The sequence below is a fragment of the Vulpes vulpes genome, chromosome 2 (genome assembly GCF_048418805.1).
Source record: "Vulpes vulpes isolate BD-2025 chromosome 2, VulVul3, whole genome shotgun sequence".
In the NCBI taxonomy this organism is placed as follows: domain Eukaryota; kingdom Metazoa; phylum Chordata; class Mammalia; order Carnivora; family Canidae; genus Vulpes; species Vulpes vulpes.
In genome coordinates this window covers 19,594,892-19,617,205 of record NC_132781.1, presented here as the reverse complement: position 1 = coordinate 19,617,205, position 22,314 = coordinate 19,594,892, and the positions used below count along the sequence as shown (strand labels likewise).

At 42.8% G+C, this 22,314-nt stretch overlaps 1 protein-coding gene across 1 annotated transcript in view; it reads left to right on the top strand.

Moving 5' to 3' along the window:
* The window catches only part of DHX8 (DEAH-box helicase 8), a 32,160-nt gene that overhangs the window by 4,184 nt on the left and 5,662 nt on the right, over positions 1–22,314 (top strand). The window contains exons 2-18 of the mRNA XM_025986845.2: positions 368–453; positions 1,198–1,270; positions 1,865–1,950; positions 2,857–2,966; positions 3,357–3,704; positions 4,431–4,575; positions 4,669–4,872; positions 5,280–5,367; positions 8,976–9,073; positions 10,057–10,204; positions 11,227–11,408; positions 13,923–14,117; positions 14,421–14,606; positions 14,727–14,937; positions 15,560–15,741; positions 18,318–18,458; positions 21,874–22,029. Coding sequence (XP_025842630.1) covers positions 368–453; positions 1,198–1,270; positions 1,865–1,950; positions 2,857–2,966; positions 3,357–3,704; positions 4,431–4,575; positions 4,669–4,872; positions 5,280–5,367; positions 8,976–9,073; positions 10,057–10,204; positions 11,227–11,408; positions 13,923–14,117; positions 14,421–14,606; positions 14,727–14,937; positions 15,560–15,741; positions 18,318–18,458; positions 21,874–22,029 — 2,639 coding nt within the window. The remainder of the gene's footprint in view (positions 1–367; positions 454–1,197; positions 1,271–1,864; positions 1,951–2,856; positions 2,967–3,356; positions 3,705–4,430; positions 4,576–4,668; positions 4,873–5,279; positions 5,368–8,975; positions 9,074–10,056; positions 10,205–11,226; positions 11,409–13,922; positions 14,118–14,420; positions 14,607–14,726; positions 14,938–15,559; positions 15,742–18,317; positions 18,459–21,873; positions 22,030–22,314) is intronic.

Genomic DNA, 22,314 nt, shown 5'->3' with positions numbered 1-22,314 from the left:
CATAGCAGTGGGAGGGAGAGGGCTCTTGCTTTTGGGCATTGATACCTCTGGAGTCTGTATGGCAATGCACACAGCTAGTAGTCTCATAAGAAGAGTACGATGATCTGGGACAGGGAGATATTTCTCCCTTAGATGCACTGAAGGGCCCACTGAGCCTTTCTGTATTAATATCTTTGCATTTTGAAAAATTAACTGGAACATACGTAGATAATCTTGGTACTCTAAATTCTCTTATTTGACTCTCACTTGATGGGACTCTTTGGTTTTTATGACTGGTAGATAGGCTAATTGGTTTTGCTTTTAATGTACTTGAAAGTAATTTTTTGCTTGTCTCCACTCCAGTTTTAATTCCTTTTCTCCTCTGCAGCTGAATTCGTGATCAGTCTGGCTGAGAAAAATACCACCTTTGATACTTTTAAGGCTTCTCTGGTCAAAAATGGTGCTGAATTCACGGTATGTGTTCTTGGAGACCCCGGTTTCGTTTTAATGTCACTATTGAATTTAACTTTTGATAGGATTTCACATAGGATTTTAATGGAAAAGGGAGATAATTTGTACATACCAATCAAAGAAACCATTAAGTGTGTAATGTTTCATGCCACTGAGCAGTGGTAATATAACCGGATTTCCTGTGACACTTTTCTAGGAAAATGGGGCAGGATTTCCATCGTTAAGCCTTTTATGAGTGTTTATATTCTTGTTCTATGAAGTCAAAAACAAAAGAGTCTAGGTTTTGGAGGTAGTTCTAAATGGTGGAAAATAAAAACGGTTGACTGGAACTAAATTACTTTCCCCTCCCCCAAAGAGTCCTAAATATTAGCTTTCTCTGAAGCTACTTCGCTAGGTTCATGCCTATCAAGTTGAAACTCTGTGTTTCATTGTTTCAGTTGCTTCCATTCAGGTAACAATCACCTTTTCTTAGTTTTTTTTTTTTTTTAAAGATGTATTTATTTTAGAGAGCACTTGAGCTGTGTGTGTTGGGGGGGTGGGTGAGCAGGAGAGGGCCCCCAGGGTTAGAGAGAGAGAGAGTCTTAACCCTGTGTTGAGCATGGAGCCCAGCATGGGGCTCAGTCTCCCAACCTTGAGATCATGACCTGAGCGGAATCAAGAGTCAGGTACCACCCAGGTGCCCCCTTTTTAAGTGTTTTTAAGCACTGATTTAAGGGTTGATAATTTTTGTTTTGTTTCTTTTCAAAGGATTCTCTTATTAGTAACTTGCTGCGCCTCATACAAACCATGCGGCCTCCAGCAAAGCCTTCTACTAGCAAAGGTGAGTAGAACATCTGGCTGTGCTTAGCCTCCAGAATGGTTTAGAATGTGAGCATCCTGTAGACTGTGTTCCTTTTTTTTTTTTTTTTTTTTAAGATTATTTATTTATTCATGAGAGCCACAGAGAGAGGGCAGAGACAGAAGCAGAGGGAGAAGCAGGCTCCCCACAAGGAGCCTGATGCAGGACTTGATCGACCCAAGGATCACACCCTGAGCTGAAGGCAGATACTCCACTGCTGAGCCACCTAGGCGTCCCTGTAGATTGTGTTCTTTCCCTAGCAGCTGCTGGGCCAAGTATACAATCTAGTAAAATTTTCCAAATGATTTAAAATTAAACTCATAAGACATAATAAACCAAATGAATTCTGATGTATCCCCTCCATACCCCCACCACATGTGCAGATAGTTTGTTGAGGGTTTTGTCATCAGTGTTATTTTTAGGAAATTAAATTATGTTTATAGTAATGTGTATGAATAATATGTAGAAAAATGTCATGTTCAGTTTTTAGTTGGATGCAAATCTGATATTGAGGTTCTTTGTTTAAAATATTAAATCTTTTTTTTTTTTAACTTCTTTATCTTTGATGAAAACAAGATCCAGTTGTTAAACCCAAAACCGGAAAAGAAAAGCTAAAGGAACTCTTCCCGGTCCTTTGCCAACCAGACAACCCTTCTGTCCGGGTACTGATCCCATTTTGAGAATCTCTGCTATCACTGGGTATTTCTCCTCCGTGTCCCTTTGCTTTGTCTTATTAGTTCCTAGTTTTAAGTTTATGTTCATTATATTTTTCAAACTAAAAGTGTTGGGCTGTTCTCTGAGCATGTACTATGTTCAGAGAATGATGTTTCAGGGAAGTGGTGTTGAGAATTGTGGGAAGCCATAATTAGGGATATGGAATAAGTATGAAACAGCTTAAGGTACTAGAACAGATACCTGATATGTGAAATAAGATTTTTTTTTCTCTATTACATGTTAAAGGGTCTAATTTTTTAAGTGTTTTGATTTTTATTTAGCAAAATTATTTGTTTATTTATTTATTTGGCTAGTGCTCTTCTTTCATACCTGTGATGAGCAGAATTTCTTTTATCACTGGGGATTTTCACATATTATTTTTTAAGATTTTATTAATTTGAGAGAGAGCTAGTGTACTAGCCAGGGGAAGAGCAGAGGAAGAGGGAGAAACAGACTCCCTGCTGAGCAGGGAGCCCAATGTTGGGCTTGCTCCCGGGACCCTGAGTTCTGACCTGAGCTGAAGGCAGATGCTTTAACTGACTGAACCACCCAGGCACCCCTTAACATTTGTTTTCAATTTATAATCATCACACAATGCTTTAACAGGAGAGATGATAGCTAATTGCCCTCTGTGAGCTTGTAGGAAGGGCAAAGGGAATTTGCTAAATGTAGCAGTGACTTCTAAGAGCCTTTGCGCATTCCTTTTGCCTCTCTCTCAAATTGTGTTGGAAATCTCCACCTGCTTCTGCTTCCTTCCCATAAGTGGGTTGTCAGGTTTATAGATGGACCTAGAGTGCAGATTCTCACATGATCATCTTCTCTCCTTCTAACTTTGCTGGCCTCTGCTGTTGTAGACCATGCTGGATGAAGATGATGTGAAAGTTGCTGTGGATGTCCTGAAAGAACTGGAGGCCTTAATGCCCAGTGCAGCGGGCCAGGAGAAGCAAAGAGATGCTGAGCACCGGTTTGTCCTTAGTGTCTTATCCTTTGGAGGTTTAGGGTACTGTAATAGTTGAATTTTGTGGACCAGCTAAGCAAAATTTTGGGCAAGTTTACAGAATCTAGGCTGGCCATGTACCACATAGTTAGATGTATTTCATTGCTCCCTGCAAAGAGTACTTAGGCAGGAGATGCCAAGTCATTCATAAGATAGAAATCTGGCTTGAAAGAGGCTGAATATGTTTGTGACCTCATCTTTTACTGGACTGTAGGGGTTGTTGTAGTTAGGGAAACTCTCATTCAGTTCCACACTTACTAGGCACCTGATGTGTGTGGCACTGTGCTAGGTGCTTGGGGATGCAGAAATGAAACTGCACTGGTTTCTTTTTCAAATAGTTGTTTGTTGATTTGTTAGGGACAAGGCAAAGAAGAAGAAGCGGAGCCGAAGCCGTGACCGTGACCGAGAGCGGGAGCGAGACCGTGATAGAGAACACAAGAGGAGACACCGGTCCCGCTCTCGGTCGCGTTCCAGGACCCGGGAAAGGAATAAAGGGAAGTCGAGGTATCGGTCCAGGAGCAGAAGTCAGAGTCCCCCCAAAGACAGGAAGGACCGGGACAAGTATGGGGAGAGGAACCTGGACAGATGGCGGGATAAGCATGTGGACCGTCCTCCCCCAGAAGAGCCTGCCATCGGGGACATTTACAATGGCAAAGTTACCAGCATAATGCAGTTTGGATGCTTTGTGCAGCTGGAGGGATTAAGGTAATGGCTGGTGCTCTTTCACACCTGTGATGGGCAGAATTGCTCTGATCACTGTGGATTTTCACATTATTATTATTATTTTTTAAGATTTTATTTATTTGAGAGAGTGAGAGAGAGAGTGCACATGCACAAGCAAAGGGAGGCAGAGAGAAAGGGAGAAGCAGACTCCCTGCTGAACAGGGAGCCCAACATGGGGCTCAATCCAAGGACCCTGCCATCATGACCTGAGCTGAAGGCAGATGCTTAACCGACTGAGCCACCCAGATGCCTCTGGATTTTCGCATTCTAAAATGTTATGATTAATATTGCTTTAATCACATCAACCATATCAGGTTGTTAGAATTTGACCTTTTTTTTAAAATAAGATTTAATTTATTTTTATTTATTTTAGAGAGAAAGAGTATGTGTATGGGGGGGGAGGAGGATGAGGATGAGGGGATGAGGAGAGGGAGAGGGATAAGCAGACTCCATGCTCAGTGTGGAGCCCAACACAGGGCTTGATCTCACAACCCTGAGTTAAGAACCTAAGCCAAAACGAGTCAGACGCTTAACTGACTAAGCCACCCAGGTCACCCTACTGTTTTATTTTTTGACCAGCTTTGGGTACTTTCCTCTCAAATTTTTGAGTTTAACACTATTTCCTTTTGTTGAGTTCCAACAAGGGTGGAAATCCATTGGGGAAAAGGTATTTTAGGCATGCTCTAGATGTGTGTGACTCTCCCTTAGGAAGCGGTGGGAAGGCCTGGTGCACATCTCTGAGCTCCGACGAGAAGGTCGTGTGGCCAATGTCGCTGATGTGGTAAGCAAAGGCCAGAGGGTGAAGGTCAAAGTACTGTCTTTCACTGGGACCAAGACCAGTCTGAGCATGAAGGTAGGTGAGATATGCAGTCTGTTTCTACATCTGTTGGCCAAAGAAACAAAAGAGGGCAGCAAGTTAGTTCCCTTGTTTATATATGTGCCTTAGGATGTGGATCAAGAGACTGGAGAAGATCTAAATCCCAACCGACGACGAAATCTTGTTGGGGAGACCAATGAGGAGACTTCAATGAGGAATCCAGATAGACCCACTCACCTCTCCCTCGTCAGTGCCCCTGAAGTAGAAGATGATTCACTGGAGCGCAAGCGCCTTACCCGCATTTCTGACCCAGAGAAGTGGGAGATCAAACAGGTTGGGGCCATTTGCCATGGTGTGCTAGGCACTGAGTAGATGCTAGGCTACTGAGGCAAATATATCAGGGTGCCTTACTCCTGAGGGACTGAGAGTCCAGTGAAGGAGAGGGATGGATACCTAATTGTCAAAGTTGGATATTATGTAATCTGGAATATGCACCATGCTGGGAAATTCCCTGGTGTCCTGGTAGCACTTCCTGGGGTGAAACCCTTTCCCTGAGTCCTGTTTGTAGGCACCATGTTGTGCCCCCTAAGAATGAGATGTGTGATGTTTGAGGCCCTGAAGTCCCAGGTCAGAAGACGACAAAACCTTGGTTTCCTATGTGGAACCTCTGTATTAACTCCTGTAAAACAAGGGTTTCTATCCTAGCAGGTTACAAATGATGCCTTCTCTCCTTTTACTAGATGATTGCTGCCAATGTCCTTTCCAAAGAAGAGTTTCCAGACTTTGATGAAGAGACTGGCATTCTCCCTAAAGTGGATGATGAAGAAGGTAACTGACCACTTGGATCAGGCAGGATCATGGATTAGGACAGTGGACAAGTTGAGCAGTTGGATAGGATGGTTTATTTTTTAATTTTTTAAACATTTTATTTATTTATTCACGAGAGACCCAGAGAGAGGCAGAGACACACAGGCAGAGGGAGAAGCAGGCTCCATGCAGGGAACCTGATGTGGGATGGGACTCGATTCCTGAACCCTGGGATCATACCCTGAGCCAAAGGCAGATGCTCAACCACTGAGCCACCCAGGCATCCCGGATAGGATGGTTTAGATGTACTTTAACCTACGTCTAAATCTGAGTGGTTAGATTTAGCTCATTTGTTCCTTAGGGCTTACCACTCATTATCTCTGAGAACCAGGGTTCCTTCTGGGATGGAAGCAGAAAATGCATTTTCGTTTCATAGAAATTTGTATATTGTAATGCTTTTTGGTTGTGATACTTTATTTTTTTTTTATTTATTTTTTATTTTTATTTTTTTTAATTTATTTATGATAGCCACAGAGAGAGAGAGAGAGGCAGAGACACAGGCGGAGGGAGAAGCAGGCTCCATGCACCGGGAGCCTGATGTGGGATTCGATCCCAGGTCTCCAGGATCGCGCCCTGGGCCAAAGGCAGGCGCCAAACCGCTGCGCCACCCAGGGATCCCCATGGTTGTGATACTTTAAAAAAAAAAAGATTTTATTTATTTGGGAGAGAGAGAAAGCATGCACACACAAGTACGGGGAGGGGGAGATGGGGAGAGAGAATCTCAAGCAGATTCCCCCTGAGCATGGAGCCTGATGCAGGGCTCAATCCCAGAAGCCTTAGATCATGACCAGAGCTGAAACCAAGAGTTGGATACTTAACAAACTGAGCTACCCAGGCACCCCTGTGATACGTTTTCAGGTTATAAGAAGCTGTAATTGTATTTTGGGTAGTAAATTTCATCTCACGTTCTTAGTAATTGTTCTGAAAACCTGGGATCCAATTAGATTGCCTCTGAGTTGCCAAGGAAACCATTTTTAACTCGACCTATTAACAATTTCTAAAATAAATTCAACAATGAGACTTAATTATGTAGCAGTAATAAATGAACGCTCATGTACCTACTACCCGGGTTACATAGAATTTTATCTGTACATTGTTTTTTGTTTGTTTGTTTTTCTTTTTTTTTAAGATTTATTTTTATTTATTTATGGTAGACAGAGAGAGAGAGAGAGGCAGAGACACAGGCAGAGGGAGAAGTAGGCTCCATGCAGGGAGCCCGACACAGGACTCGATCCCAGGACTCCGGGATTGCACCCTGGGCCAAAGGCAGGCGTGAAACCACTGAGCCACCCAGGGATCCCCTTTGTTTGTTTTTTTAAAGTTTTATTTATTTATTCATGAGAGACAGAGAGAGAGAGGCAGGGACATAGAGGGAGAAGCAGGCTCCTCACAGGGAGCCCGATATGGGACTTCATCCTGGGACCCCAGGATCATGCTCTGAGCTGAGCACTCAACTGCTGAGCCATCCAGGTGTCCCTTAATTCCTTTTTGTAAATCATTGTTTTGATATTTGTCTATGATGATTTTTATTGATTTTTGTTTTCACTGCTGTAGTGTTTTCTGTGTATAAACTTCCTGTTATTTATCCATTTCACTTTTGATAGGCATATAAGATATTTCTATTTTACAGATGTCTTTTTCTTTATTTTAAAAATTTGTTTATTTTTTTAAAGATTATATTTATTTATTCATTCATGAGAAGCACACACACACAGAGAGAGAGAGAGAGAGAGAGAGGCAGAGACACAGGCAGAGGGAGAAGCAGGCTCCATGCAGGGAGCCTGATGTGGGACTCGATCCTGGGTCTCCAGGATCATGCCCTGGACTGAAGGCGGCGCTAAACCGCTGAGCTACCCGGGCTGCCCTATTTATTTTTTATTTTTAAAGATTTTATTTATTCATGAGAGACACAGAGAGGCAGAGACATAGGCAGAGGGAGAAGCAGGTTCCTTGCTGGGAACCTGATGTGGGACTTAATCCCTGGACCTGGGATCACATTCCGAGCCAAAGGCAGATGCTCAACTGCTGACCCACCCAGCTGTCCCTTTTTTCTTTATTTTTTATTTTTAAGATTTTTATTTATTTGAGAGAGAGAGCGCATGAGCAGGGGCAGGGACAGAGGGAGCCCAGACTCCTTGCTGAGCAAGGGCTTAATCCCAGGACCCTGAGATCATGACCTAAGCCTAAGGCAGACGCTTAACTAACTGAGCCACCCAGGCACCCCCCTTTTATTTTAAGATTTTATTTACTTAGAACATGAGTGCGGGGAGGGACAGAGGGAGGAGGAGAATATTAAGCAGACGCCATACTGAGCACAGAGCCTGACAACAGGACTCAATCTCACAACCCTGAGATCATGATCTGAGACTAAATCAAGAGTCAGCTGCTTAACTGACTGAGCCACATAGGTGCCCCTGTTTCTTGCTTTTTGTTTACCTTTATGGACAATATTATTAGGAAATTCCTATACCTGTTTCCTAATGCACACATGCAAGACCTTCTCTTTTCCCTGTATGTATAAGAAAAGAATGGATAGTAGGAAATGTGTATTTTCAAACTTAGCAGGCAGTCCAAATTGCCTTATAACATTTTTATACCAATTTACACTTTAAGATTTTATTTTTAAGTAATCTTTATACCCAGCATGGGGATTAAACTCACAGCCCCCAGATTAAGAGTCTCATGCTTTACCAACTGAGCCAACCAGGCGCCCCTAATTTATATTTCTATCATGAGTGTGAGCTCCTGTTGATCCACATCCTTGCTGATATTTGGTATTATCCAGTTGTCCAATTTAATTTTTTTGCCAGTCTGTTGTGGGTTAAGTTACACTATAATGAAGCTGATGGCAAATACCTTAGTACCATTTAGAATGTTAGACTACATTTTTCCACAGGCTTAACTTCTTTTGAAAGTAGCTCCCCCAGGGTGCCTGGGTGACTCAGTTGGTTAAGCGTCTGCCTTTGGCTCAAGTCATGATCCCAGGGTCCTGGGATCGAGCCCCATATCAGGCTCCTAGCTCAGTGGGGAGCCTGCTTCTCCCTCTCTGCCCGCTGCTCCCCCTGCTTGTGCTCTCTCTCTGTCAAATAAATAAAATGTTTAAAAAAAAAAAAAAAGGAAAGAGGAAATAGCTCCTCTGATCCGTTCTTGAGCTGGACCATAAATGCCCAGAAGCATCTAGAGGACAGGGGAAACAGTCCTCTTCATTGGAGTTTCATTTGAATTGCTGTCTTTTTTGACTTTGGAAGGTGTCTTTGTGTGTGTGTGTGTGTGTTTTTTTTTTTAATACTGTTTATTCATGAGAGACACCGAGAGAGAGAGAGAGGTAGAGACACAGGCAGAGGGAGAAGCAGGCTCCATGCAGGGTGCCTGATGTGGGACTTGATCCCGGGTTTCCAGGATCATGCCCTGGACTGAAGGCGGTGCTAAACCACTGAGCCACCCAGCTGCCCTGGAAGCTGTCTTTGATAAGGATTGCTGGTGCCCATGGAAATCAGTTGTTTTGGTGAAAATGATTGCTTATTTCTCTCCTGTATTTTTCCTAATTCTTCTTTTGGGGGGACTTTTAGATGAAGATCTTGAGATCGAACTGGTTGAAGAAGAGCCTCCATTCCTAAGAGGGCACACCAAGCAAAGCATGGACATGAGCCCTATTAAAATTGTTAAGGTGAGAAATGCTGGGGCTCTAACCTGGATGTGTCAAGTGAATTTTTTTCCTTAAAGTAACTAGTTCAGCTAGTTTCTCAGAGTAGGTTATTACATCTGTGGAAGCAGAACTCAGGCTAGAAGGTGTATTGACTATTGGTCAGGGTCTAGAATATTTTTGTTTTATTTTTATTTTTTTTTTATTTTTATTTTTTTTAATATTTTTGTTTTAAAGGGTGATTGACTTGGCTTTGTTACTCTTGCCTTTTTAATTCTTTTGTTCTCATTCTGCTGTTATTTCGGGATGAAAGAGGGAAATGGAGTGCTTGATATATTACCACTGCCTTTGCTCTTGTCTTAGGCTTGAATCATTCATTACCTTGCAGATTCAAAGGCAGTTTTGAAGGGTTCACTTCATCAGTTGGGACTGGCCTTCACTAGAAAGCTGTAGCACTGGGTGCTCTGGAGGAGGCCAGAGCTGTGAAGAGAAGAATTCATGGAAAATTAGGATAAATTATTAGGTTTGGAAAAGGGTATTTTAAAGATCTCCCAGCCCAGTCACCCATCATTGCTTATAATTCACTCATGTGTCCTTCTGCAGCACTCTTTCCCTGTGGTTTTCTGTTTGCTTGACCTTGTTGGTAACAGTAATTCACCAGCCGTTAAGGAGACCCATTCCATCTTCACGGGGATCTGATCATAAGCTTTTCTGTAGTTGGAGCTAAAATCTCTCTTACTGAGGCAGCCATGTTAGTCTTAATTTTAGTTCTTGGGATCATCTAGAGGAAGTCTTACCCTTTTCTTGTGTGTCCCATCTCTCTTGGGGTTCTCATCTGCAAGCCAAACCCCTCCAATTCTTTTATAGTCTGGTACATGGAGATGAACATCCTTTTAGGTGGGTCTCATTTCTTAGATTCAAGAAGTTTAACCTCTGCATTTTATTTTCTGGACATTTAACGCATGGTGAGATCTCATTCTGATGTTGCATGTCTTCTGTTGCACTAGAACCCGGATGGTTCCCTCTCCCAAGCAGCAATGATGCAGAGTGCCTTAGCCAAAGAAAGGCGGGAACTCAAGCAGGCCCAGCGGGAAGCTGAGATGGATTCTATTCCCATGGGGCTCAACAAACACTGGGTTGATCCTCTGCCTGATGGTAAGACCTTGGGTGGGGTGTGTGGACTTTTCAAAAACAATCTGAGCTTTCAGTGGTGGGTTAAGTGTCCGACTCTTGATCTCAGCCCCACATTGGGCATAGGGCTTACATAAAAGAAAAAAATAATTATTATTTTTGTATTTTTAAATATTTTATTTTTAAGCAAGCTCCACACCCAACATGGGACTTGAACTCACAACCCTGAGATCGAATCGCACACTCTTCTGTCTGAGCCAGCCAGTTGCCCCAAGAATTTTCTATGCTAAAGATAATACAACTTTGAAGCTTCTTTTTTCACATAATTCTTTGTGCAGTAAATGCTAAGTCAGTGCTAGATACAGTCATAACGAGTACTTAGTAATTTGGGTGAGGCAGTTGGGGAGCTTGAGGCATGCTGTGAATTAAGTAGATGTGATCCCTTCTCTTATGAGGCTTATAATTTAGTAGGGAAAATGAAGATTAATGAAATAGTTACCAGCTAACTAACCACATCACGACCAGTGCAGTGTGAAGAAGTACGGGTAATGTGTGTCACTTCTCTGAGAAGTTGAAACCTGAAGCATAAATAGGACTTTGTCAGAGGGGATGAGGAGTCTGACAGGTTGTCCCAGGCTAAGGAGTAGCCTGGAGTAGGGATGTGAGGTGGAAAGCAAGTCTGTATGGCTGGAATGGAGTGGTGGGCCGAGTGGTGGGCATGAGGTGTGGGGCACTCAGGTCTTAGGAATTGGGACTCACTTCTAGAGTTCACTCAGAGGTGTTGCCAGGTGCTAAATGGGAGGGGCACGATCAGAGTTGCATTTCCAAAGGATTGTTGAGCATGCCCTGCAGAATGGATTAGATGGGGTGAGTGTAGACACCTGAGCTGACCTTGGAGGCTTTTCTGATATAGGAGAGAGGATGGTGACTTGAACACAGAGATAGCAGACAGGAGGGATCAATTGGGGAGATGGGGTTTGTTGAATGTTGCGGGTGGGGCACCGAGGTAACTGGAGGGTAATACCGTCCCCTGTTTCCCTTTGCAGCGGAAGGCAGGCAGATTGCTGCCAATATGAGAGGTATTGGGATGATGCCCAATGACATTCCCGAGTGGAAGAAGCATGCCTTTGGGGGCAACAAAGCTTCTTATGGGAAAAAGACCCAGATGTCAATCATTGAGCAGAGAGAGAGCCTGCCCATTTACAAACTGAAGGAGCAGCTGGTCCAGGTGAGAAGCCTCTTTATGATGTACTGGTATGGCAGTAGTGGTGTTTTCTAAAAGAAAGATTATGGGCAGCCTAGGTGGCCCAGTGGTTTAGCACTGCCTTCAGCCCAGGGCGTGATCCTGGAGATCCAGGATCGAGTCCCACGTCAGGCTCCCTGCATGGAGCCTGCTTCTCCCTCTGCCTGTGTCTCTGCCTCTCTCACTCTCTGTCTCTCATGAATAAATAAATAAAATCTCTTTAAAAAAATAAAGATGATATGTTTGAATTAAAATTAGCTGGACGGGTATGTGTACATTTGAAGTGCCTTTTCCAAAGAGGATAGGAAAAAACAACATGTGCAAGTACTTTAAATAAATATATATATGTACTCATATACATATGCACATATATATATGTTAGTATATACATTTTAAAAATTTATCTAAGTAATCTCTATACCAGTGTGGGGCTTGAACTCATGGCCTTGAGATCAAGAGTCCCATGCTCCACTGAGTGACTGAGGCAGCCAGGCACCTCTACATTTTTTTTTTTCCAGTGAGGAAATAAATCTGAATGAGGAGCTCCTGGAGTGGTTCTGAGTGGGCAGGGGTGTTATGTTGCACAGAGCAGCATCTCCTGCCAGTAAGAGAAATGGGGATGCTTGGCCAGGGATCCCATATGGGCAAGATTTTGCTCTGGGTACTTATTTCCATTTTTTAGAGATCGGATTTGAAGACCAGCAAACTTTCCCTAGGCAACCGAGTTTACTAGTACCTAGTGAATCCTTTCTGTGCGATCTCAAACATACATAAGCAAGTACAAATACATATGTACACGCATACATAAATGTCATGTCTTAGATATACTGTATGTTTCTAGATGGCAGCATATGATGCATATGTTCTGCATCTTGCTTTTCCCCTTAATGATATAGCTCAGAAAATCTTCTTTTTTTTTTTTGATGGTGCTTCATTATGTGGATGTTTTCTGGCTTACTTAACTAGTCCCGTACTAATAGACATATAGATTATGTCAATCTTTTGCTATTATAAATGCTGTAGAAATAAGATGACTTTTGGGGTAAAGTACTAGAGATTTGGCAGTGGAAGGGAATGCTTTATTTTATTTTTAAAGATTTTATTTATTCATGAGAGACACAGAAAGAGAGGCAAAGACATAGGCAGAGGGAGGAGAAGCCGGCTCCATGCAAGGAGCCTGATGTGGGACTCAGTCCCAGGAATCCGGGATCATGTCCTGAGCCAAAGGCAGGTGCTCAACTGCTGAGCCACCCAGGTGTCCCAAGGGAACACTTTATGTACCCTTTCTGTTTACTGTTGAATTCTTTAACCACATGCATATAGTACTTAAAATATATATATACATAAAATCAGTGATAGCTAGGTGGTAGTTTATTTATTTTTAAAGATTTATTTATTTGAGAGAACGCACGCACACAAACGGGGAGGGGCAGAGAGATAGGGAGAAGCAGACTCCCCACTGAGCAGGGAACCTGATGCCGATCTTGATCCCAGGACCCTGGGATCATGACCTGAGTCGAAGGCATCTGCTTAACTGACTGAGCCACCGAGGTGCCCTTGGGTGGTGGTTTATGCTTGTAGCATCACCTTTATGTTTTTATGAATGTGAGAAAACCAATAACATTTTAAAAAATTAAGTTGAGTCAGTTAAAAAAAGAATACCTGTAAAATTTCAAGTTTTTGTTTTTTGTTTCTTTTTTTTTTTTTTTTTAAAGATTTTATTTATTCATGAGAGAGAGAGGCAGGGACATAGGCAGAAGGAGAAGCAGACTCCCTGTGGGGAGCCTGTTGCAGGACTCGATTCCAGGACCCTGGGATCACAACCTGAGCCAAAGGCAGATGCTCAACCATTGAGCCACCCAGCCACCCCTCAAGTTTTTAAGTTATACTTGCAGTTCAAATAAGGAAGAGCATTGCGCATAGAAAATCACCAGTAGGGACACCTGGGTGGCTCAGTGGTTGAGCATCTGCCTTCGGCTCAGGGTGTGATACCGGGGTCTCGGGATCGAGTTCTATGTTGGGTTCCCTGCAGGGAGCCTGCTTCTGCCTCTGCCTATGTCTCTGCCTCTATTATGAATAAATAGATAAAAATCTTAAAAAAAAAAAGAAAAAGAAAAAGTTGCACAAATTAAAAAAAAATCACCATTAATATTTTTTCTTTGCATGATTAAAAATAACCTGGTTGTAATTTAGCATGTGTACATTATTATATCTCTTCTTTCTTCTTTATTTTTTTAAGTTTTTATTTTATTTATTCATGAGAGAGAGGCAGAGACACAGGCAGAGGGAGAAGCATGCTCCATGCAGGGAGCCCGATGTGGGACTCGATCCTGGAACTGGGATCACACCCTAAGCTGAAGGCAGATGCTCAACCGCTGAGCTGCCAAGGTGTCCCAGCCCTCTTTCTTCTTTAGTATTAGAACGTAAACATTAATTATTTTCCTTTTGAGTAATGTGTGGGAAGTTTTAATGACTGTATTTACATTCTGTTGCTTTCAGGCTGTCCATGACAATCAAATCCTGATTGTTATTGGAGAGACAGGATCTGGGAAGACAACGCAGATCACCCAGTACCTGGCAGAGGCAGGCTATACTTCCCGGGGCAAGATTGGATGTACCCAGCCCAGAAGAGTAGCAGCCATGTCAGTGGCCAAAAGAGTGTCGGAGGAGTTTGGTTGTTGCCTGGGCCAAGAGGTACGTGGGTAGTGAAGCTGTTCTCGAAATACCTAAAGAGAGTGTAAAGGCTCAGATCTCTGTACAGTGGGAATAGTCTTGTCTTTCTTCAGGTTTCTCTTGAGGGGCAGAGGGTTCTCATCATCAGTGATCCACTCAGGATCAAGCCCAAGGCAGATTCACTGTGAGGAAATCACTACGAATCTTGGTCAAATTCTTACCTCTTAAGATTACAGGTAACAGTCTGACCAGGCTGAAGTCTTGCCTGGTGATTGCAGAAGGAGAGGTTTGTGTCTAAGGTTTTCAGCTTCACCTCTGCTTTAGGTGGGCTACACCATTCGATTTGAGGACTGTACCAGCCCAGAGACCGTGATCAAATACATGACAGACGGGATGTTGCTCCGCGAGTGCCTGATTGACCCCGACCTCACACAGTATGCGATCATCATGTTAGATGAGGCTCATGAGAGAACCATTCACACTGATGTGCTGTTTGGATTGTTGAAGAAGGTAACTATGTTCTCTTTGGTTGCCCTTCCACCTGTTGGGGACTGAATCCTGGGAATCAGATTTGAGGTTCCTGTGCCTTTTTGCTTAGTCCTTAGTGAACCACATTGCATTTCCCTTTAGACGGTTCAGAAACGGCAAGACATGAAGCTAATTGTCACCTCAGCCACGTTGGATGCAGTGAAGTTTTCTCAGTACTTCTATGAAGCCCCCATCTTCACCATTCCAGGTCGAACATACCCAGTGGAAATACTATACACGAAGGAACCTGAGACAGATTATCTGGATGCCAGCTTGATCACTGTCATGCAGATCCACCTAACAGAACCACCAGGTAGGAAGAAGGAGCATTTTCCCCTCTTAGGCCAAAAGTCCTGATGGGGCAGGGGGGGTAGCTTTTCTCTCATCTTTTAAAAAATGCCTATTAAGGATCAGTCTCTCTGTAAGCCTAAGTCTTGCATGTTTGAAGCAGCAGTAGAGATATAAATAATGGTTTACAGGGTTTAATTGTACTCTATTTAAGCATGGAGACACACATGCAAATGAGAATGGACACAAACTTTTAAAAAATAAAAAAATATTAAAAATAACACTAAAAATGAAAAACCAGAATAAACATGGACAGATGAAAACCTCTTGATTTATTAAGGATTGGAATAGAGGGGATCCCTGGGTGGTGCAGCGGTTTGGCGCCTGCCTTTGGCCCGGGGCGCGATCCTGGAGACCCGGGATCGAATCCCATGTCGGGCTCCCGGTGCATGGAGCCTGCTTCTCCCTCTGCCTGTGTCTCTGCTTCTCTCTCTCTCACTGTGTGCCTATCATAAATAAATAAAATTAAAAAAAAAAAATTAAAAAAAAAAAAGGATTGGAATAGAGTATGTTTTCCATTATCTGGCATTCTTTTCAGGTCTCTGTGGCAAGAGTGCGCACACAGGAAGTAAATGTTCTTTTCTTAGGTGATATCCTGGTCTTCCTCACTGGTCAGGAGGAGATTGATACTGCTTGTGAGATCCTATATGAAAGAATGAAATCCCTGGGACCGGATGTTCCAGAGCTGATCATCCTGCCAGTGTACTCTGCTCTTCCCAGTGAGATGCAGACCCGAATCTTTGACCCAGCTCCACCTGGCAGCAGAAAGGTAACAGTGGGCAGGGATGAAGCTCCCGTGTGCTCTGGAACCACACAATGTATGTACCTGGCCCTAACAGGGATTGCCTAAGGTGCACACACACACTGTGTTTTCTTATGTCTTAAAAAATAGTCCAACCAGTTTGTTAAGGAATAAGGATCTTGTATATAGCCCCTGCTCCTCTTCCTCTCCTGTATTCGACAGATATTTTTTCAGCATCTCCCAGGCTTTGGGGTACACAAAGCTGCAGTGTAAGACCAGGCCTCTCTCTGCTGTGGGGCATCCACCAGTAAATAGGCCGTGAACATATGGTATGAAAGAGCTGCTGGGGCTGTGGATACCCAGGAGGGGAGCCCCATGCTCAGAATTCTCAGAGGAAGTAAGGATCTAAGCTTGTCCTAAAGAGCATGTGGCTGTTCCTCTGGTTAAGAAGGGCTGGAGGACAAGCATTCTGAGAGGACAGCATGTGATAACCTAGGGACAAGAGAGTGTGGCCATTTCAGGGAGCTGCCTACTTCTGCAGCTGGAGCTAACTGCATGGGTATGCATGTAAGACAGTGGGAGAGGAGACAGATGGATTTTTTTTTTAAATAACGGCCTTACCAGGATACAATTTACATATCATACAATTCATCCCTTTAAAACATACAATTCAGGGGGCAGCCTGAGTGGCTCAGCGATTTAGTGCCACCTTCAACCCAGGGCATGATCCTGGAGTTGCGGGATCGAGTCCTATGTCAGGCTCCCTGCATGGAGCCTCTTTCTCCCTCTGCCTGTGTCTCTGCCTCTCTCTCTCTCTGTGTGTCTCATGAATAAATAAATAAAATCTTTAAAAAGTAAAATAAAATACACAATTCAGTGGCTTTTAGTATATTTACTGGATTTTTTGACCATTAATTGCCATTTTTCATGGGAATTAATCATTAACCATTAATCACTATGGTTAATTTTAGAATAATTTCATGACCTCTAAATGAAACCCTGTACCCTTTAACAGTGAACCCCCCCCTCCCCCCCATTCAGCCCTGTGCTCAGTCCCTGGAAGCCGCTAAGCTACTTCCTGTATTTCTGTATTTGCTTATTCCTGACAGTTCATATAAATGGAATCCTTTTTTTTTTAATGGTTTTTTTTTTTTAAATTTTTATTTATTTATGATAGTCACAGAGAGAGAGAGAGAGAGGCAGAGACATAGGCAGAGGGAGAAGCAGGCTCCATGCACCGGGAGCCCGACGTGGGACTCGATCCTGGGTCTCCAGGATCGTGCCCTGGGCCAAAGGCAGGCGCCAAACCGCTGTGCCACCCAGGGATCCCTATAAATGGAATCCTAACGCTATCCTAGGTGACTGGTTTCTTTCACTTAGCACATTCTCAGGTTTCATCATGTTGTAGCATTTTTAGTGCTACTTTTTTTTTTAATTGCTGCATAATATTCTATCATAGAATGATATTCTGTATCCAGAATGTGGATGTACCACATTTTGTTTATCTTTTCCCCAGTTGTTGGATATTCAGGTTGTTTTCATGTTTTAGCTATTATGAACAATGCTGCTGTGGGCATTTGTTTACAAGTTTCTATGCGGACATGTCTTCATTTCTCTTGAGTACATATACCTAGGAATGGAAGACTTGGATTTGAATAACACTGAAGAGTTAGAATGGACAAGACATAGTGGGTGGTTGGAGGGGTAGGAAAGAAGGGCAGGGAGAAATCAGAGTGACTCCCTGCTTTCTGTCATGGACAGCTGGATGGAAGATAGTGCTGAGAACAGAAACATGGAGGAGGAGCAGGTTTTCGGGGGGCTGGAGGGAGAGATGGCAATTCCTCCTCTGTTTTGTTCCTGATGATTGGACTTCTTTTTAAGAGGGCTCTGCAGCTCTGTGGCAGGTGGAAGCCTTTCAGGGCCAGTGAGATGCTGGCATGATGCGAGATGTTCTGGTGCTTCCTCGCAATGATTTTTCTAAGCAATTGTGTTTTATTAGCTGAACCTCTGGGTAGAAGAACAGTGGTAGTGCCAAGCCGAGACCAATAATCTTCTAGACCACACATACTGCTACATACACACAAACTGTGAAATTCCTCTGCCGCCTCGTTCATTTTATGATCAGAGAAAAAAAAAAAACAACAACAAAAACATCTCTCTCTTGTTCCACATACACTAACAGCCCATTTTGTAGTCCAGATGTCCCCATGGGGGAAGAAAAATCTCATTTTGCACTGGCACATGTGATGCCAGGAAATCTCTGCTTTCCCAGGGTGCAAGAAAATTAAAATTGTAGTAATCAACGTTGGATCTAGAAAATGAGATATGTGGCCATTAGCACCAAATGAAATTGGCTTTGATTGGCCTTTGCTTTTTCCTGTTCTCCTTCTCCTCTCAGGTACCGCTACCTTGTCCCCAATTTGACCTTTAAGATGAAGGCACTTCCCCTTCCACCCATTTGAGGCCAGATTAAGTGCTATCTAATCTAGAGAGGGAGAGAATGGCACACTCCTTCGAGAAGATGTCTGAAGTCAGATGTCCTAATTCACACCTCAGGGCTGAGCCTGGGCAGCTTAATCCAACAGTGTCCCTTTTGTCTGTAGGTCGTGATTGCCACCAACATCGCAGAGACCTCGCTGACTATTGACGGCATCTACTATGTGGTGGACCCTGGGTTTGTGAAACAGAAAGTTTACAATTCCAAGACTGGCATTGACCAGCTTGTGGTCACTCCGATTTCTCAGGTATGGTGGCTTCTGAAAATCCTTGTTAGGGTGTCAAAATTTTTTATGGTTTTGTATTTTGAACTTCATTGTTTCTTTTATTTTTTTTAAGAGATATTCTTTTTAAATATTATTTATTTGAGAGAGAGTGAGTATACAGGCAGGGGGAAGGGCAGAGGTAGAAGCAGAAGCACACTCCTTGCTGAGCAGAGAACCTGATATGGGGCTCGATCTCAGGACCCCAAGATCATAACCTAAGCCAAAGACAGACGCTTAACCAACTGAGCCACCAAGGCGCCCCTGAACTTCATTGTTTTCAAAGAGGATCCTTTAAGATAACTGCTTTTGTGAGATAAAGGACATTTTGTGTGTAGTTTATGTTCAATCTTTTGGATAGTGTTTCAGCATTAAAAAGCTTGCTAAAACTGGAACTTAAAAAAGTTTCAATTCTAGCACCCTAGATTATAAAACTGTATAAGGACATATTTTTAAAAATATTGTACTTATCCACAGACATCTGAGATAGTAATAATTCATGAGATGTTAATGGATTTCTTTTGTAATTGTGTAATAATTTCCTGCCCAAATTATATTTAAAAATGAATAACTTGATCAGCCTTTTTGAGGGCATTTTGGCTACAAGGCATCCAACATTTAAAAGTTCATTTTTTGAAGATAACAGTTCCACTTCCAGGAATACATTTGAAAGTTTAGCAAGCATACATCTGAAGGTAAGGGAAAAGGATGTTCACCAAAGTATTATTTATATGAAAGGAAACCTGGGAAAATTCTAAATGAACTCCAAAAATGAAGTCGTTTAATAAAATATGGTATATGCACGCCGTAGAATGTTGTGTGGCATTAACATGGTGGTGGGCATCTATATTTAATGACATAAGCATATAATTGTGATATATTATTTGAAAAAAGTAAACCGAAGCATAGTATGAATAGTAGAGTCCAACTTTTGTTTAAAAATAAATGGTGCATGCTGTGTACAGCATATGTGTGCATGCCTGAGACAGAAAGTGTGTAGTCGGTATGGTAGTTGGAGTTACTTGTCGGTGGAGCTGCTGGTTACTATGCTAAGGGGCGAAGTGCATTATTTTCTTTGGCTTTTACATATTATCTTAATATTTTATAAGAGGGATGTGTGATTTTCATAATCCATAAAAATCATAAGGCTGTTGTCATTTTGGGCCTTAAGAGATACCAGCTACCATTTGCAGAGTGCTTACTAAATGCCAGTCACTAGGTACTTGCACATACATGAACTCATTTGCATTCTCTCATTCATTCTTAGTGGTAGATGTTGCTGTTTTCACAGATGAGAATGAGGCACAGAGAGGTTAAGAGACCTGCCTAAGGCTACACAGCTGGTGGAGCCAGGATTTGAAGCTGGGCAGTCTGGCCCCTGCCTGTGTGCTCTGTACCATTTCTTGGGGTGGTGCTTGCCACTTGCAGTGATTGAGAAATAAGCTACATTTGTTCTCCCTGATTTGGAGAGAGATGTCTGTAGAATGCTATTTGTGATTGCTGCCTGCCTTAATGTGGTTAGTGACCTTTGATACTCTCTCCTTTGGTTTGGGACTGGAAGAGGAATTTGTAAAATCCTGATTTGTAAGACAGATGGTTTTGTCAGCAAATGGCCGTCTTCAGATTGCCGTTCATGGTTTCCTAGCAATCTATGGCTAAACTACATGTATTTTTTTTTTTTTAAGATTTTATTTATTTATTCTTGAGAGATAGAAGGAGAGACAGAGCCAGAAACATAGGCAGAGACAGAGCCAGAGACACAGGCAGAGGGAGAAGCAGGCTCCATGCACCGGGAGCCCGACGTGGGATTCGATCCCGGGTCTCCAGGATCGCGCCCTGGGCCAAAGGCAGGCGCCAAACCGCTGTGCCACCCAGGGATCCCCTTTTTTTTTAATTTAAAAGTTAGTTGCATTTAATTCAGAGCGCTGGCTGGTTTGTTGGAAGAGGGTACAACTCATGATCTCAGGGTCATGAGTTTGAGCTCCACCTTGGGTGTAGAGATTACTTAAATAATTTAAGAAAGAAACACTTGGGGATCCCTGGGTGGCTCAGCAGTTTAGCGCTGCCTTCAGCCCAGGGCGTGATCCTGGAGACCTGGGATCAAGTCCCACATCGGGCTCTTTGCGGGGAGCCTGCTTCTCCCTCTGCCTCTCTTCTCTCTGTGTCTCTCATGAATAAATAAATAAAATCTTTAAAAAAAAAAAAGAAAGAAACACTTGAAAAATTAGCATCCCTCTCCCCTACGTAGTGTAGAGAAGTATTATATTATTTTGGGGATAAAGAAGAAAAAAATTTAAATTGCTCATAATTCTATTGCATCTAATAGAATGCATAATTCTATTGCACCACTTTCTCATTTTGATGCTTTTCTTGCCCATCTTTTGTTTCTTGTTAGCAAGTCAAGTAGTCTTGCTAAGTGTGCAGTTTTGTGCATTTTTTTGTTTAAATATTTAATTTTTTTGATTATTAAGGTATAATACATGTTCAATACCAGATATTTGATAAAAGTAAATAGAACTGATCCGCAAGCCTACCATGAGAGTTAGTCACAGTTTTAGCGCTTTTTGTTCCCAGTTTTTCCTTCTGGTAGTTTGTTTGTTTTGTTTACAAAATTAGTATTGTTCTGTATCTTGCTTTTTCACCTATGTACATGAACATTTTCTTCTGTTATTGAGAGTTCCGAAGCTGATTTGGGAGGGGCACCTGGATGGCTCTGGCCTCGGATTAGGTCTTGATCTCAGGGTCTTGAGTTCATGTTCCACTTTAGTCTCCATGCTGGGCCCTGGAGTAAGTGGAGCCTCCTTAAAAACACACAAAAGAGCTGCAGAGTCATCACTGGTAGGATCAACACTACCTTTCTTTACATTTTTGATCCCAACTGTGGGGATGGTGTTTCTCATATTTTCTTTTTTTTAAGATTTTATTTATTTATTCATGAGAGAGAGAGAGAGGCAGAGACACACAGGCAGAGGAGAGAAGCAGGCTCCATGCAGGGAGCCCGACATGGGACTCGATCCCAGGTCTTTAGGATCAGGCCCTGGCTGAAGGCGGCGCTAAACCACTGAGCCACCTGGGCTGCCCATTTCTCATATTGTGTTACGCTTTTTCTCATATATTGTGCCACGCTATTTTTAAATGTGTATTTCTGCGATCTTTCAGTGTTTCTTCCATTCACATTGCTTGTATCTGCCTCACTTGAACAAACTTTCCTGAAATGCCGAGTTTTAGAAAGGGGATGATAAGAGCCTCAATAGTCTTGGAAATGGTCCTAAAGGAAGTGAAATAAACCCCATTTCGGGTTCTGCCAGCTGCTAAGCGTCCCCCTTTTAGCAGATTTCCTGGGTAAAGCTGTTAAGCAATGTTCAACAGATTCGTTACTTTTATATGCCCTCCCCTCCAGGCTCAGGCAAAGCAACGAGCTGGCAGAGCTGGGCGGACGGGCCCAGGGAAGTGTTACAGGCTGTACACTGAACGTGCCTACCGAGATGAAATGCTGACCACCAATGTGCCGGAAATCCAGAGGACCAACCTGGCGAGCACGGTGCTCTCGCTCAAGGTAGAGATCACTGTCTTGTTAGGATGGGCTGGTGGAACAGTTTAATCGTATGTCCATAGTAAAGGAGTGTCGGTTTTATGAACCTTGTTAAATACTTTAGTAACCTCATGGAACCAGTCCCTTTGAATGGAATGCAAATGGCTGTGATAACAGCTTCTCTGCTGTGGGGCTAGGGCTAAGTTGGCATGTCTACTGTGAGCACACGTTTTTTTTCTGACCATAATAACCAGCAGGATATTTGGTTATAAAAGATTTGGTTAGGGGCATTTTCTAAAAGGATATTAG